The 14,129-nt window shown below is 31.4% G+C and overlaps 1 protein-coding gene across 12 annotated transcripts in view; it reads right to left on the reverse strand.

The window, feature by feature from the left end:
• LOC127706501 (twitchin-like) overlaps window positions 1-14,129 on the reverse strand; it is a 161,582-nt gene that overhangs the window by 88,826 nt on the left and 58,627 nt on the right. For 8 of the 12 annotated variants that reach the window (XM_052211152.1, XM_052211156.1, XM_052211158.1 and 5 more), the window contains 7 exons: window positions 11,905-11,963; window positions 11,155-11,190; window positions 8,794-8,864; window positions 4,365-4,379; window positions 3,160-3,345; window positions 1,048-1,315; window positions 420-559 (listed from right to left, as the gene is read on the reverse strand). In XM_052211152.1, coding sequence (XP_052067112.1) covers window positions 420-559; window positions 1,048-1,315; window positions 3,160-3,345; window positions 4,365-4,379; window positions 8,794-8,864; window positions 11,155-11,190; window positions 11,905-11,963 — 775 coding nt within the window. The remainder of the gene's footprint in view (window positions 1-419; window positions 560-1,047; window positions 1,316-3,159; window positions 3,346-4,364; window positions 4,380-8,793; window positions 8,865-11,154; window positions 11,191-11,904; window positions 11,964-14,129) is intronic. The other 4 variants (XM_052211154.1, XM_052211161.1, XM_052211157.1 and 1 more) reach the window with 4 other exon arrangements.

Here is a 14,129-nt window from a genome sequence, read left to right on the forward strand (position 1 = left end):
AACATGCTTTTCCCTACTTACATATTGATCAGAGAGTAGGTGTCTTATTTTATTCATTTATAGACCCATGTGTGATTTGAATGAAATATGCTATAAATAATTTAAAATTCATTAGGGAATATGTTTTTATATACTAGATTCATATCCCTACCAAGGAGTGTGTGGTTCCACAAAATATAGTTTCTCAATCCAGACCCTTATTAGCACCATTATATTAATTGTTATTTGAGATCTCATCTGATCCTCTGTTTTAACTAGTTTCTACTGCACTTGTGGAACAATAGATAATAATTCAATAATTTCGATGAAAATTTAAAATAAGCAATTACACTTCATACAACACTGATTATTATTTTCTACACTAAACTACAATAACTCTACACTACACACTCAGTTTTGATTTGTCATTCCAAACCTACCTCAATTGGCTGGCCATTTTTGAACCATTTGACTCTAGCTCTTGGATCCGATACAAAACATTCTAAATCAATCTCTTTTCTCTTGGTTTGTGAATATTTCTCTGGTAGTTTCTGTGTGAATTCAAAATGTGGGGCTTTTGCTGTAATAAAGACAAAAATAAACATTTACTTTAACTTTCCGTACACATTAAAGTAAAAATTGAAAATGAAAATGAATATGTAAATTTTAAATTATATCAAATGATGAAACAAAATAGTTGTCAATTAAATTAAACTGGGAATGAATATTCCAAAAAATTTTGATTGATTGATTGATGTTTAAAGCCACTTTCAGCAGTTTTGCGCTATTTTGTGACTGTCAAGTTTTTTTTTGGTGGAGGAAGAGAGAATCAATGACCTTCGGTACACAGCAGACAATCCTAGTCCATTAAGATTGGAGTTGAACCCACTTACCACATGCTGGATTCCAACTCACAACCTTAGTGTTGACAGGTTAGTGATACAATAGTTCAACTACTTAGATCTTTCGGCCACCGAGATCCCCCAAAACATTTTGAGAATAATACTTATCTGCTTCAACTTTGAAAGTGTTTCTGAAATCAAAGTTTCAGTGGATTACACTACAAACCTTCAACATAAAGCCATGCTCCTGACTTGACACCATTTAATTCCAGTGTGTACTTTCCACCGTCTTCAAGTTTGACATTGTTGACCACCAGTCTGTATTTCTTGTCATCATTTTCAAAGTGATATTTGTGGCCAGCAAAAATCTCCAACTTATTTTTAAACCACTTGGTTTTGGCATTCTTTTTACAGAATTCAGATTCAAAGGTTGCTTTCTTGTCACCTTCAGTTGCCTTGACATCATCCAATTCAACAATGTACTTGTCTGGTTTCTATGGAAACAAACACATTTAACAAATGAGATTATGATTCCAACACTCAAAATATTTCTGCCTTTCTATTACTACAGATCATTCAAAATGCCATTTGAAATTTGTCCTTGACTTAAAACAATCTTCTTTTAGATTCCAAGTCAAGTACATAGTCTCTGACATCTAAATATCGTCGAATCCTATCCTATGATTAGTTTAAGAGAGAAGGAACAAACTGAACGAAAAAGGATTTAATGGATACAAAATAATAACAGCTGAAAATATTCTGATAAAAATTGCTTAACATTGGAAACAGGTTGAATGGATAAAATTGAGCAATAAAGGAAATATGCAGAATTAAAATCATTTGAAAGGAAATGCAGATAAACTTATAGCTGGAAGTTTTCCCTGCCGGATACATGCAAATCTTTAACGAAATAAAATATAAACATAAAATAAACTAAAATTAAAAAAAAAAACAGACATAATAACACAGCTAGCCCTATTCACACAGCACACCTTAATTACCTATTGTTGGACAAGGGCACTTACAGTCTCAATTGGCCAAAAATATGGTTATAATTTTAAATCTTAAGGAACACGAAATATTTGTCACCACAACACTAAATTTCAATATTTTTGTGTCCATTCTTGGGTCGAGAAACTGCCTCTGCAAAGGAGAAAATACTTACAACTCTGTGACATAAAGCAGTTCTATTGTTTACATTATAGTTCCAAAATCTTCTTGTTATTTTCTTCAACAAGAGGCAACTTCCCAACTCATACTTTAAAGAAAAACAACCAAAAATCGACAAAAAAAATAATTTCAATCAATTCTGTTGCCAGGACAATGTGACGAAAAACAAATATTTTCTGTCATTTTTTGAAAAATGTGAAGATGCTTTGACAACTGATAGTCTATATTCTATTTAAAAAATTTGAAATCTCCATATTTGGACCACTTAAGTCCCTATGCCCTTTACCCTTTGACATGCTGTTACAAAACCAAAACATGTTTAATTCACAAAACAGAGAATTTTGCTGAAATGAGTGCCAAATTTTTTTTAAAATTTAGAATGAACAATTTTTAAAGGGTTCCTCATAACCCTGTATCTAGCCTGTGATTGCCGCTGTCAGTTTTAAAGTGTTATGTTGACGGTAAAAAGTGAGTCCATTTATTTTCATAATTTTGCTCTGGATACTGTCTTTTGATTTTAATAAAACTTCTGTCCAAATCTATATAATTCTGTTGAGGTTTGACAAAGTTATTGATGTAAAAAAAAAAAAACTATAAATGTTACAGGCTCAACAAAAAAAAGAACACTTTAACTAAGCAGATGACAGAGATATATTTGACATATTTACATTATACCTATTCAAGCTCTAACTTGCAACACTTTCCTTTATACTTATCTTTAGAATTGAATTTTAAATATCGGCCATACTGGTACATTATAATGATCTTGCAATATCATCGCCTAAGACAAAAATTATTTAAATATTTTGTCCAAATTTTATTTATTCAAATATAATACATTAAACAATATCCATTTTACATTGCATTATTAAAGTTAAATTCAAAATTAATTAATATCCTACTTATTTGAACTTATTTTATATCTAATTAACCTAAGAGAGAAATTCCTTTTACTGCTGGTTATTTCTTCTTTTGGAGAATTTGATCAGATAGTAAAAAATAAAACAAAATAAAATAAAAATATAAAAAAGTCACATGCAAAATAAAGATAACATAAAAACAGGGATATAACTGAAATTAATAATTGATAAGTAAAAATAAAAACAGTAAAAAAGGTGATGCTGTTGTTTATTAATGTTAGTGAACACTGACATTGATTCTCATCTACCTCTTTCTTGGCCTCTCTATGTTGGAGAGTTGGCCAATCAGGTATAACATCTACAAGAGAGGGTCTACGGAATTGTTGCATGGACGATCTACGTTGTTGTTCCAGAGCCTCAAGCTTATCAACTGTTGCTTTCTCTACCTCCAAGTTATCTCGGGATAGTTTTCTCATGGCCTGAGCCGATTCTCTCTGTTTGGTGCAATAAGGTCAAGCAATAATAGTTTGTATATATATATACATTTTTCTAACTATAGTAAAATGCAAAATACACTTTTGACAGAAATTCAGATGCAGTCAACCCTCTTCAGTAAATATACTATCTTGACAACAAAATCTGTATTAATAACTCATGTAACTTAAATTACTTATTTTACCGAGTCATTATTCACTCATTCCAGTTAAACTTAAATTTTGTTCGAACTCTGAATTTGTCAATATGTATTCTGCATGTGACTGCTCTAATAATTGAAAAGACTGATCTTTATTACATAGTTTATGGAGGTTTGTATATTTATCCTGAAAATATAAACTCTATTCACAAGCTTTCCCATTATGAAGTAAAAATCCCTACCTTTTTCTTAAATTAATTATATATCCATACTTTTTTCACACATATAAACTGTAAATAGTTACTAGCACAAGTCATATTATATATAATTGTCAGAATGTTTTGAGTAAAATGTCAAGGTTATTAGGATAAAAGTAGCTATATAGTTCTTATTAATGCAGTTTTAATGTTTGGGAAAATACAACCTCCAAAGTTTTCACCAAAGAGAGATAACTCTAATTAGTAATCAATCTTTTCAACTTCAATTTAACTATAACTTAGTATTGAGCTGTAGTTCTTCCAATCCAATTCAAATTCTATCAACACTTTCAAAAAATTATAAGTATGGCTCAACATTTTACAATATATTAAATGTTTCTTCGTATTTGCTTTGGAGGTAAAAACAGGAACAAATGCATAGATAAATAGATAAAAATATATACAATATTCAGAAAAAGGAAATTTGTATATTTTTTGTTTTCATTTTATCCGGAAGGTAAAATAAAATGCAATACTTTGGAATTTTCAATCACTGAGGATGTATATTCTTTTTTTTATAAAAGGAATGATTCCTATATCAGTAATGCAGACAATATATGTATATGTTCATTAATAAGCGTTTGTTATGGTACAACATCTGACAACAGATAGTATGATTTACCTGGTCTTTAGCCGTCTGGAAAAGGAAGAAATTCAAATTTTTATGCTTAAATGATTGCAAATGATAGAGTTAAAACCAGTTAATTGCCAAAATATGAAATATGGTATTTAAAGTTTAATAGGTTAATGAGTTAAAATTAGGCATTCAAATTAAAATTAGTGGTATAATGGATGAAAATGATAAGATTTGAATGATTCAAAGTAAACAAAAATGGTGAAAAAAGTAACAATGATTTATAGTAAAACAGAAAAGAAAAGAATGAATAAAATATAATTAAAGTTAATCACTGAAATAGCAGGGTTCAAATTTATTTATGATAAGATTGATTGAAAATGAAGCCTCTTGATTGACATTCAAAATCAAAATTTGAAGATTCTGAAAGAAACTGATTCTAATTTTTTTTACCATGAAATTGTTTAAAAGACAGAGGATTTTTTCACAAGAACATACATCAATTATCTTGTCTGAAGTAAATTTTTCTTATTACTAATTTTTTAAGTTTTAAATGATAAATTGAATGTTTGCTATATGTTTAGTGGCAAATATTCTACGAAAACTAAGGATGAAAGTTGGAAGATAAGAATTTGTACAAACTATGGATTCATTTATTTTTGTATACCAATTTTTGTTTATCCAGAAAGAATTGTATATTCATGAACACTTTTTTCCCTGGTTTTGATAAATTTTGCATGAAAGCCTTTAGAATATTTTTATTTCATTGAAATCTTTAAATTCATGATTGACTTATATACCAACATAATTTAGAAAACACCAACATTACAATGAATCCAAAGTATTTTCAGTACAAATAAATGAAAAAGAGTTTTCATACCGCCTTCTACAAATATTGTAGTTAATGGTAATGTTAGGAAATGAAGAATTAGAGAAAGAAAAGAGATTAAGTCCTGAAAAGAATGTGAAAAGATCAAATCCTGAAAAGAAATTAAAAAGGGAGTACAAGAAAATGAACAATCTGACAATCTTATGATGTAAACGTAGAAATGTTTACATAACAAGATAAAACTGTACTGTATAGTCTGATTGTCTCCCTTGAAATAAGAGACATTTTGTTACTCAAATGCCAAGGTTTGGTTTTCAATAAACATATTTATGTTACAATACTGACACAAATATGAGCACATACATTTACGTGAATTCTATGGAAAAATCTTTTGAAACTAAAGTGATTAAAAAAGCAGTATGATGGCAACTTGTTAACACCTCATAATTGTCCACGAAATTAGATTGATTGATTGATTGTTGGTTGCTTAATGTCCTCCATGAAATTAGATATGTTTTCCATAGTGATGTAAAGTAATAGAGGATGAAGGTGGTTGGGGAATACCTGTTCCTTATAGAGGATGAAGGTGGTTGGGGAATACCTGTTCCTTATAGAGGATGCAGGTGGTTGGGGAATACCTGTTCCTTATAGAGGATGAAGGTGGTTGGGGAATACCTGTTCCTTATAGAGGATGAAGGTGGTTGGGGAATACCTGTTCCTTATAGAGGATGAAGGTGGTTGGGGAATACCTGTTCCTTATAGAGGATGAAGGTGGTTGGGGAATACCTGTTCCTTATAGAGGATGAAGGTGGTTGGGGAATACCTGTTCCTTATAGAGGATGCAGGTGGTTGGGGAATACCTGTTCCTTATAGAGGATGAAGGTGGTTGGGGAATACCTGTTCCTTATAGAGGATGAAGGTGGTTGGGGAATACCTGTTCCTTATAGAGGATGAAGGTGGTTGGGGAATACCTGTTCCTTATAGAGGATGAAGGTGGTCGGGGAATACCTGTTCCTTATAGAGGATGAAGGTGGTTGAGGAATACCTGTTCCTTATAGAGGATGAAGGTGGTTGGGGAATACCTGTTCCTTATAGAGGATGAAGGTGGTTGGGGAATACCTGTTCCTTATAGAGGATGAAGGTGGTCGGGGAATACCTGTTCCTTATAGAGGATGAAGGTGGTTGGGGAATACCTGTTCCTTATAGAGGATGAAGGTGGTTGGGGAATACCTGTTCCTTATAGAGGATGAAGGTGGTTGGGGAATACCTGTTCCTTATATCTACTAGGACTGAACAGATAAAGAACAGTGACTACAAGTATATATACTGTAATACTCTTACATATAGTCGTCCTGACTATTCACTCAATCAAAAGCTATATGTGACCAATGATACAACCATTTCTTAAGTCTTCTGTGCTGGATCTAAAGGGAAGGATCCTGTGTTTAAACACCTACCTTTTTACATTGAAGGGTTTTTATATATAATAAAAATATTCAGTTGCTATATAAACACAATGTTCCTTCATTAGTAAAACATTTATTGAATGAAAACTATTATAAAAGGCTTCTTTTTTTGAGTTAACTGAAATAATCAGACTGCAGATCTGACACCCTTAAATGTCAGATAAGTCATTCAAAAGTTAACTAATTATATCTTCCATTCAACAACAGGAATATTCACTCAAAATCAGATGATTTATGTTATCAACCTTAAGTTCTATATAGACCAAAGGCTTTCAGAATGACTGAGATCAATATTGATAGCTGATATCTTCAATACATATAAACATCAACTTCCACTGATGATTACAAGCTTCAATTAATCCATAAAAAAAAAATTAGACTGAACGAAATCTTCAAAAGGAATAGATATATCATGGGAAAGATGGAAAGATGAAATGTGAATAAGATATATATATACTGACAGGTACAATCATTGTGATAAGAGAGTGCTTCTCCATACATGTATACAAGAGAAAAATGATTTCAAAGAAGGTCACAGGGAAAGGTCATACTTAAGTGTGCAGAATGAGATATACAGCATTACTGTATCGTTTTACAGATATAGAAGATATATTTGGGGATCACTGATTGGACAAGGAACAGGATGTGCTTGATAATCAATGGTTATACTATTTATTGTGCTCACAAAATAATGAGGCATTTCGCCTGTGTTGTGAATATAAAAAAGGTGCGTGAGGGATTTATATTGTGTGCTGTGGAAGTGAAAAAAATTTTCAGGATGTAAACCATAAACACTTACATTATGTCTAAGGGATAACCTGCGATTTCTTAAATCGACTTCTGTCTGTTGATGAAAAAGTTAAAATTCACTATGAAAATCAGACTAATATTGTGACAATCACTGGAAATTGTGGGAGTTTTTTGATGATTAATTCATATTTCAAGGAGCCACAAATTAAAATTTTTATGATACAAGAAAGAAATTCAGCTCAAATGTACATATTTCAACTAGCAAAATTCACAAAATTATCTAATAGTATTACTGCCTACTTATTCTTAAAAAACTCAAAATTAAGAGTAGACATTCTGACAAAATTTTCTAACAATCACAATAGGTCAATTAAAATATTTCTATAAGATCTTAAATAAAATATTTACACTTTTGTGATCAAATTATACCAAAATAAAAAAGGAAAAGCATACATGTTTGTGTACTTAATATGGTCAAGTACCTATTTTTGAAAGAATATTCCAAATTATAATATTTAAAGAGACCAAACAAAAAATCTACTCTTAATCTTGTAGCCTTTTTCAATATTTTATCAGCACTATAAAAAAAGTCACACTTTAAGATAGCATGAATTGCCTGGTCTTTAGTCGTATCTCTGTGACGTAATTGAACATGAAAGAAATCAGCCTGGACATCGGAACCAGTTGATGAAGTAGACAGTCTCCTCATCCAACTGTCCCTTCTAAATGGCTGAATTCTTATTGAAGGTTCTGCATCGTAAACTGAGGAACTACGTCTAGAGGAACTGGCACTGCTGTGCTTCAATTATAGTGGTATAGTAAAGGTGTAAAAGAGGTTATTTTTTGTAAACCAATAAATTTTGTACTTTATTTTCATCAATATGAAAAATTTTGTGGATTTAAACTTTATCTTATTGTCATTGAAACATCAACCAATGTAATTTGAGGTATTCACACAACTTCTTTCTGGGATATTTTCATTAGCAACACTCAAAATTCAGCAGTTAAAAAAGTCTGAGGATGCCTGATATTTTGTTTACACTATAACTTAAAGAGGTCTGAAAATCTGAACAATCCAAAATGATGTGAAATTAATACACCCTAATAAGAAGTCTTTAATTCAAGATAAAACAAATTCTGTCAAAAATCTCTCCAAAAGTAAACTTAATCAGCATGTTGGGCAATCCAATTACATGCAATACTTCTGTCCTTACCAGCTTAGTTGCATTTACTTGCATAAGTGAAAACATTTTGGATAAGCACAACTATGTTAATGCAACATCATTTTTATTAATGTATCAACAAATCAAGCGGCAATTGGAAAATAGGACTTTAAAATAAATGTGTGTTTTCTTTGTGTATGTGTTTTATGTGATCAAAGCACAACGTAAATTATACAGAAATTTTTTCTTAATCTTTGAAATATACATACCTTTTCTCCTTCACTGTCAGCAAGATGTTGTTTCATCGAATCAACCAAAGATGGACGTCGTTCTTTTTTAACTGTGTAGTACAAATATCAAACTTAATGATTTATTTATAAAAATAAATTCAAGTCTAGATAGATCAATGATTTAATAAAAAAAGCTTGTTAATCTTTGCAGTCTTAGTACAAACAAATGTACTCTTAGTTTGCAATTGCAGGAATTTTTTGTTTATGTTATTAAGCTATGATAAGCAAATCATTTCACGAGAAGATAAAATGTAATATCAGAGTGTTAGAAAATTGCATCTTTTCGCGCTAGAACATTATATGAACTCTGAGTCAATCAGAGAAAATAAGCTGCTGCATAACTTAAAACTGAGCGCTGCTGCGCTTTTCTTTCTCTTAACAGTATTCATAATGTGATTTATTCAAGATGTATTGAAAGCCCAAGTAAAAGAAATGCCTGCAATTTGTGTCTTCTTTGGCATCAAGACACAGCACAAATTTAGAAAAAAAACACTTGTCAGAATATAAATAACAAATACACATTTATATATATATGTATAAACAAAACACCACATTGTTAATGATATGAAGCATGTAGATAAAGTGTGGTCTCAGGACTCTGACAGCTGTCTGCATAAATAAGTATATCTGAATATAAGATAGGCCTTTCAAAATGTATTTTCCTGATATCATGAGTAATCCTGCTATTGTGTGAGAATGTTCTTCAAATTGTAACCCTTCATCTATGACTTGAGATGTTTTGGAATAGTTTAAATATTCTTCAAAAACATAAATTCCTAGAACGTTTAGGCAGTCTCCTAAAAGAACTATAGCAACTTGATGAAACTGCCCTTAATTCATAATATATTGTGGATTATGAATAAAAGGAGAAGTTAGATACTAATAAAAACCAATGAGATGGCAACTTAACAGCACAATAAAAAAAAAGATTTCTAGAGTGCCACAACTGTCAGCATTAATTAAACAAATCAAAATAGTGAGTTTCTTACGAGACCACACTAATCTAGTATTAAATCATAGGCATATGTTATCATTTTCACTGCATGTATATAGTATATAAGGAATAAATTTTCTTTAAATTTCATGTACATATTTGTACTTTACATTCAAAATACATTTTTGTCTTCTATTTTCAATTTGCTGACCCGAGTTCCTAAGCAACCATATCAATAACACTACATGCACTAAAGGTACAATGAACTATTATTGTCATGGTTACTTAAAAAGACAGATGAAAAAACAAAATGTATTCGAAAAACTTCACATTATTCAAAATTTTAAATTTATTTGGCAAATAAGACTATTCATTTTGCAGGAATTTAGTCAGATTTTTTATATTAGAAGGCATCATAAGAAATTAATTTAAAAAAATTACCTTTTTCATTAGAAATCCAGAAAAAAAATAGTATATTTCAGAGATGAAATATTTACTACCTACCACTGGTCTGAAAAAAAACTGCTTTGGTCAAAACTGACCATGAAAAAAAAGATTCCTAATTTTCACATTCACATCTAACACATCAGATTTCTACTTTTCTTCTAACTAAGACATTTACACCCAGTGGAGTTTCAATTAAAAGGTTTAAAAATTCTACAGGAAGGGCAAATGATTTCAATCATGCCAAATATAAAATTCTAAATTGATTTTTAATCTTTTCAATTAAGCATGGAAAAAGACAAAAACATTTATGGTAAAATCAGGAAGACATGGAACTTTTTTAACTAACTGCAGTTACTGACCTAAGATATGCAAACCCAAGTTTCAAAATTTCAAGGGTAACCTTACTACTAAGATGATTTGCCTAGGTAAAACAAATGATCTACAGCTAAGCTATGAATTATGTCATGACACTAAACACACAAAATTGGATATGCGCAATTCAAAAATATCAACCAGCTGTAATGTTCTGAACCATTTTTTTGTATCTAGCTGTCATTTATAAATAGCAATTTTTAAAGCCATGTGATCTTATTGTAGGAATTAATAAGTGTCTTACTAACCTGAAGGTCTTTTCACAAAAAAATTTTACGCCTAAAATTGATTGTAAGTTACTGGTATACTGAAATGTACATGACTTGAGACTTTTTTTGTTTTCTAAAGATTTGTAAAATTGATTGCAGAATTTTTCTGGAATTGAAAACAATTTGGCTCATATATGTAAGAAAGTTTTTTAACTTTTAAATATTTGATCATAAGGATGAAAAATTGCTATCTAAAAATCAAACTATTCGGTATGGTCATTTAGTATTACAGCTAGTTATAAAATAGACAGCTGATAATAGCGCTTCTGCAGAATTGCTATAGCTTTGGGGGCATCATTTTCACGTGGTGTTACATACTCTGCGGTGGTTGTTGCAGTTGGCCTTGGCCTTCCACTGAAAAAAAGTACATATCATTGTCATAAGCAACAAAATGAGAGAAAATAAATGAGTCTGTGAAAGACAAAATCAGCAAACACAAGTCTCTCCCCACCCCTCTCCTGGCCCATTTAAATACTGTGGATTCATTATTATTCGTTGGATACCAATTTTCGTGGATTTCGTAGGTACAGGTGAACCACGAAATTAAATGATCAACAGTAACAAATTTTCTATAGGCTTGTATGCAGACTTCGGCAAAATCACGAAATTAAATATCCATGAACATGCAAGTTTCCCTTAATCCACGAAAATTGGTACCCACGAAAATAAATGAAACCACAGTATCATATGTGCAATTGTTGTTAGTGCAAAGGTTATAATATGTGCAATAATGCTAAAGTGTGTAAATAGGTATGCAGTGAGCAGTTCTGTAAACAGAACAAAATGTATAATATTGCAGTGTAGTCAGTCAAAGTATTATTTCATGGCATTTTATATGTTGTAACAGGGTAATGGAAAAGTTTCAAAAACACTGGAATGGAAATTACAATAATGTAGAACTTGACATACAGGAAAGATTTCCAAATTAATTGAATTTAAGAGAAGAACATTTTTAAGTTACAAGGTACATTTGAATGGTTAAAGATTAAGAAAATTGGTCATAACGAGATTCAAAATTTAAATATGTAAGGTAATATCTGGTGAAAACAAAGGAATTATCAAACAAACCTGGTTTAAGAGACCCCCAATCAATATCCTCATCATCCTCATTTTTCTTCTTATGGTCTCTGGAAATACAATAATATTTAAAATACATATGTAAAAATGTAAAAAATAAAAATGATATTCTTTATATAAAAAGGTAAATATATAAATTAATTGTATTGATATATGATATTTCATTTATCATGTAACTAAAAACTAGCCTAGACCTGTACAATCCAACCCTAACCCAGATCTGTACAATCAAAAGTTATCTGAGATTGTGTAACCAAAAGTTTGCCAAGACCAGTACAACCAAAAGCTAGCCCATCCATGTAAAATTAAACCCTAGCCCAGACCTGTGCAACTGAAAGCTTGAACCGACTTGTACAACCAAAAGCTAGCCCAGATCTGTAAAACCAAACACTAGCCCTGAACTGTACTACCAAAAGCTAGCCCAGACCTGTAAAACCAAACACTAGCCCTGAACTGTACAACCAAAAGCTAGCCCAGACCTGTGAAACCAAACACTAGCCCTGAACTGTACAAACAAAATCTAGCCCAGACCTGTAAAACCAAAAGCTAGCCCAGACCTGTAAAACCAAACACTAGCCCTGAACTGTACAATCAAAAGATAACCCAGATCTGTAAAACCAAACACTAGCCCTGAACTGTACAAACAAAATCTAGCCCAGACCTGTAAACCCAAACGCTAGCCCTGAACTGTATAATCAAAAGCTAGCCCAGACCTGTAAAACCAAACACTAGCCCTGAACTGTACAACCAAAAGCTAGCCCAGACCCGTAAAACCAAACACTAGCCATGAACTGTACAACCAAAAGCTAGCCCAGACCTGTAAAACCAAACACTAGCCCTGAACTGTACAACCAAAAGCTAGCCCAGACCTGTAAAACCAAAAGCTAGCCCAGACCTGTAAAACCAAATGCTAGCCCTTAACTGTACAATCAAAAGATAGCCCAGATCTGAACAATCAAAAACTAGCCCAGACCTGTAAAACCAAACCCTAGCCCTTAACTGTACAATCAAAAGCTAGCCCAGATCTGTACAATCAAAAGCTAGCCAAAACCTGTTCAATCATAGATTCTCCTGTCTTGTCAACTTAAATCCAATGTCTTTCAATACTAGCATGCAATATTTGCAGGTACTAATAACAGTGCAATATCATTCCCAAATCATTATACTTTTGGAAGATATATATGTGGTTCTTATCATTATATTAAAATGATGTAATAAAATAAACTCTCTTCAAAGGGTTATATATTGTGAAGAATTGGCAGAAAAATTAAATTTCACTTGCAAGGCAATTTTAACCATAACCCTTTATCATTATATAATTTTTTGATAGAACTGTATTCCATGATATGTCTGTTGACAAAAAAAATATGGTCAACTGGAATGTATTTTTCAAATGACAAAGTAGTTCTTTCTGCTCCTTCAGTATTTTCTAATAAATTTAATGATATACACAAACAAGAATATGTGTTGATAGGACACAATACTCCGCCTGCACTATCATATTTCCATGTTCAGTGGACTATGAAATATTGGCCAAAACCCTTATTTAGCATACATGTTAAACAGTTCACTTGATAACGAACATGTTGAATGTCAGTAAGAATAAAATGATATTGGCAATCATACCACATCTACTTATTTTTATATATGTAAACAAAGTTGAAAATTGATGTGACCACAAACTACCTTACACCAAAACTAACAGACAGACCAGAATTATAGTTTTCATAACGAGTGAAAATGGGATATCGCTTTATATCAACTCGAGTTATTTAATTCCAATATAATAATAAACTAGCCTTCAGCGAGTTTACTATTACTATTCAAATTAAATAACGAGAGTTGATCTCAAGCGATATCCAATTCTCACAAGTTGTTAAACCTATTTCTCTTTTGGTCAACACTCTCATTGTGTTAAATTAAAAATTCCGCGAATCGTTGATCTAGTCTTTTGCACATGCCAGTATGACGTCATATGTCCTTTTCCGGTGTCAAACTTTAACATCAGACATTTTAAGACTTTTTGTACGCTTCAGAATGTACCGGTAATAAAATTTGACAAAAAGAAGATTGTCGGGTGAAGAGTGTGAGTGTTTTGTATATTATTGAAGAAATCACAGATGTCCGTTGCCATGGACGAAATGTACATCGTCTTAACCTTTGAAAGTCATCAATGACCTAACGATTAGCCAATGGAAATGCCATGATATCATCTT

The sequence above is a fragment of the Mytilus californianus genome, unplaced genomic scaffold (assembly GCF_021869535.1).
Source record: "Mytilus californianus isolate M0D057914Y unplaced genomic scaffold, xbMytCali1.0.p SCAF_6, whole genome shotgun sequence".
NCBI classification, from domain to species: Eukaryota; Metazoa; Mollusca; class Bivalvia; order Mytilida; family Mytilidae; genus Mytilus; species Mytilus californianus.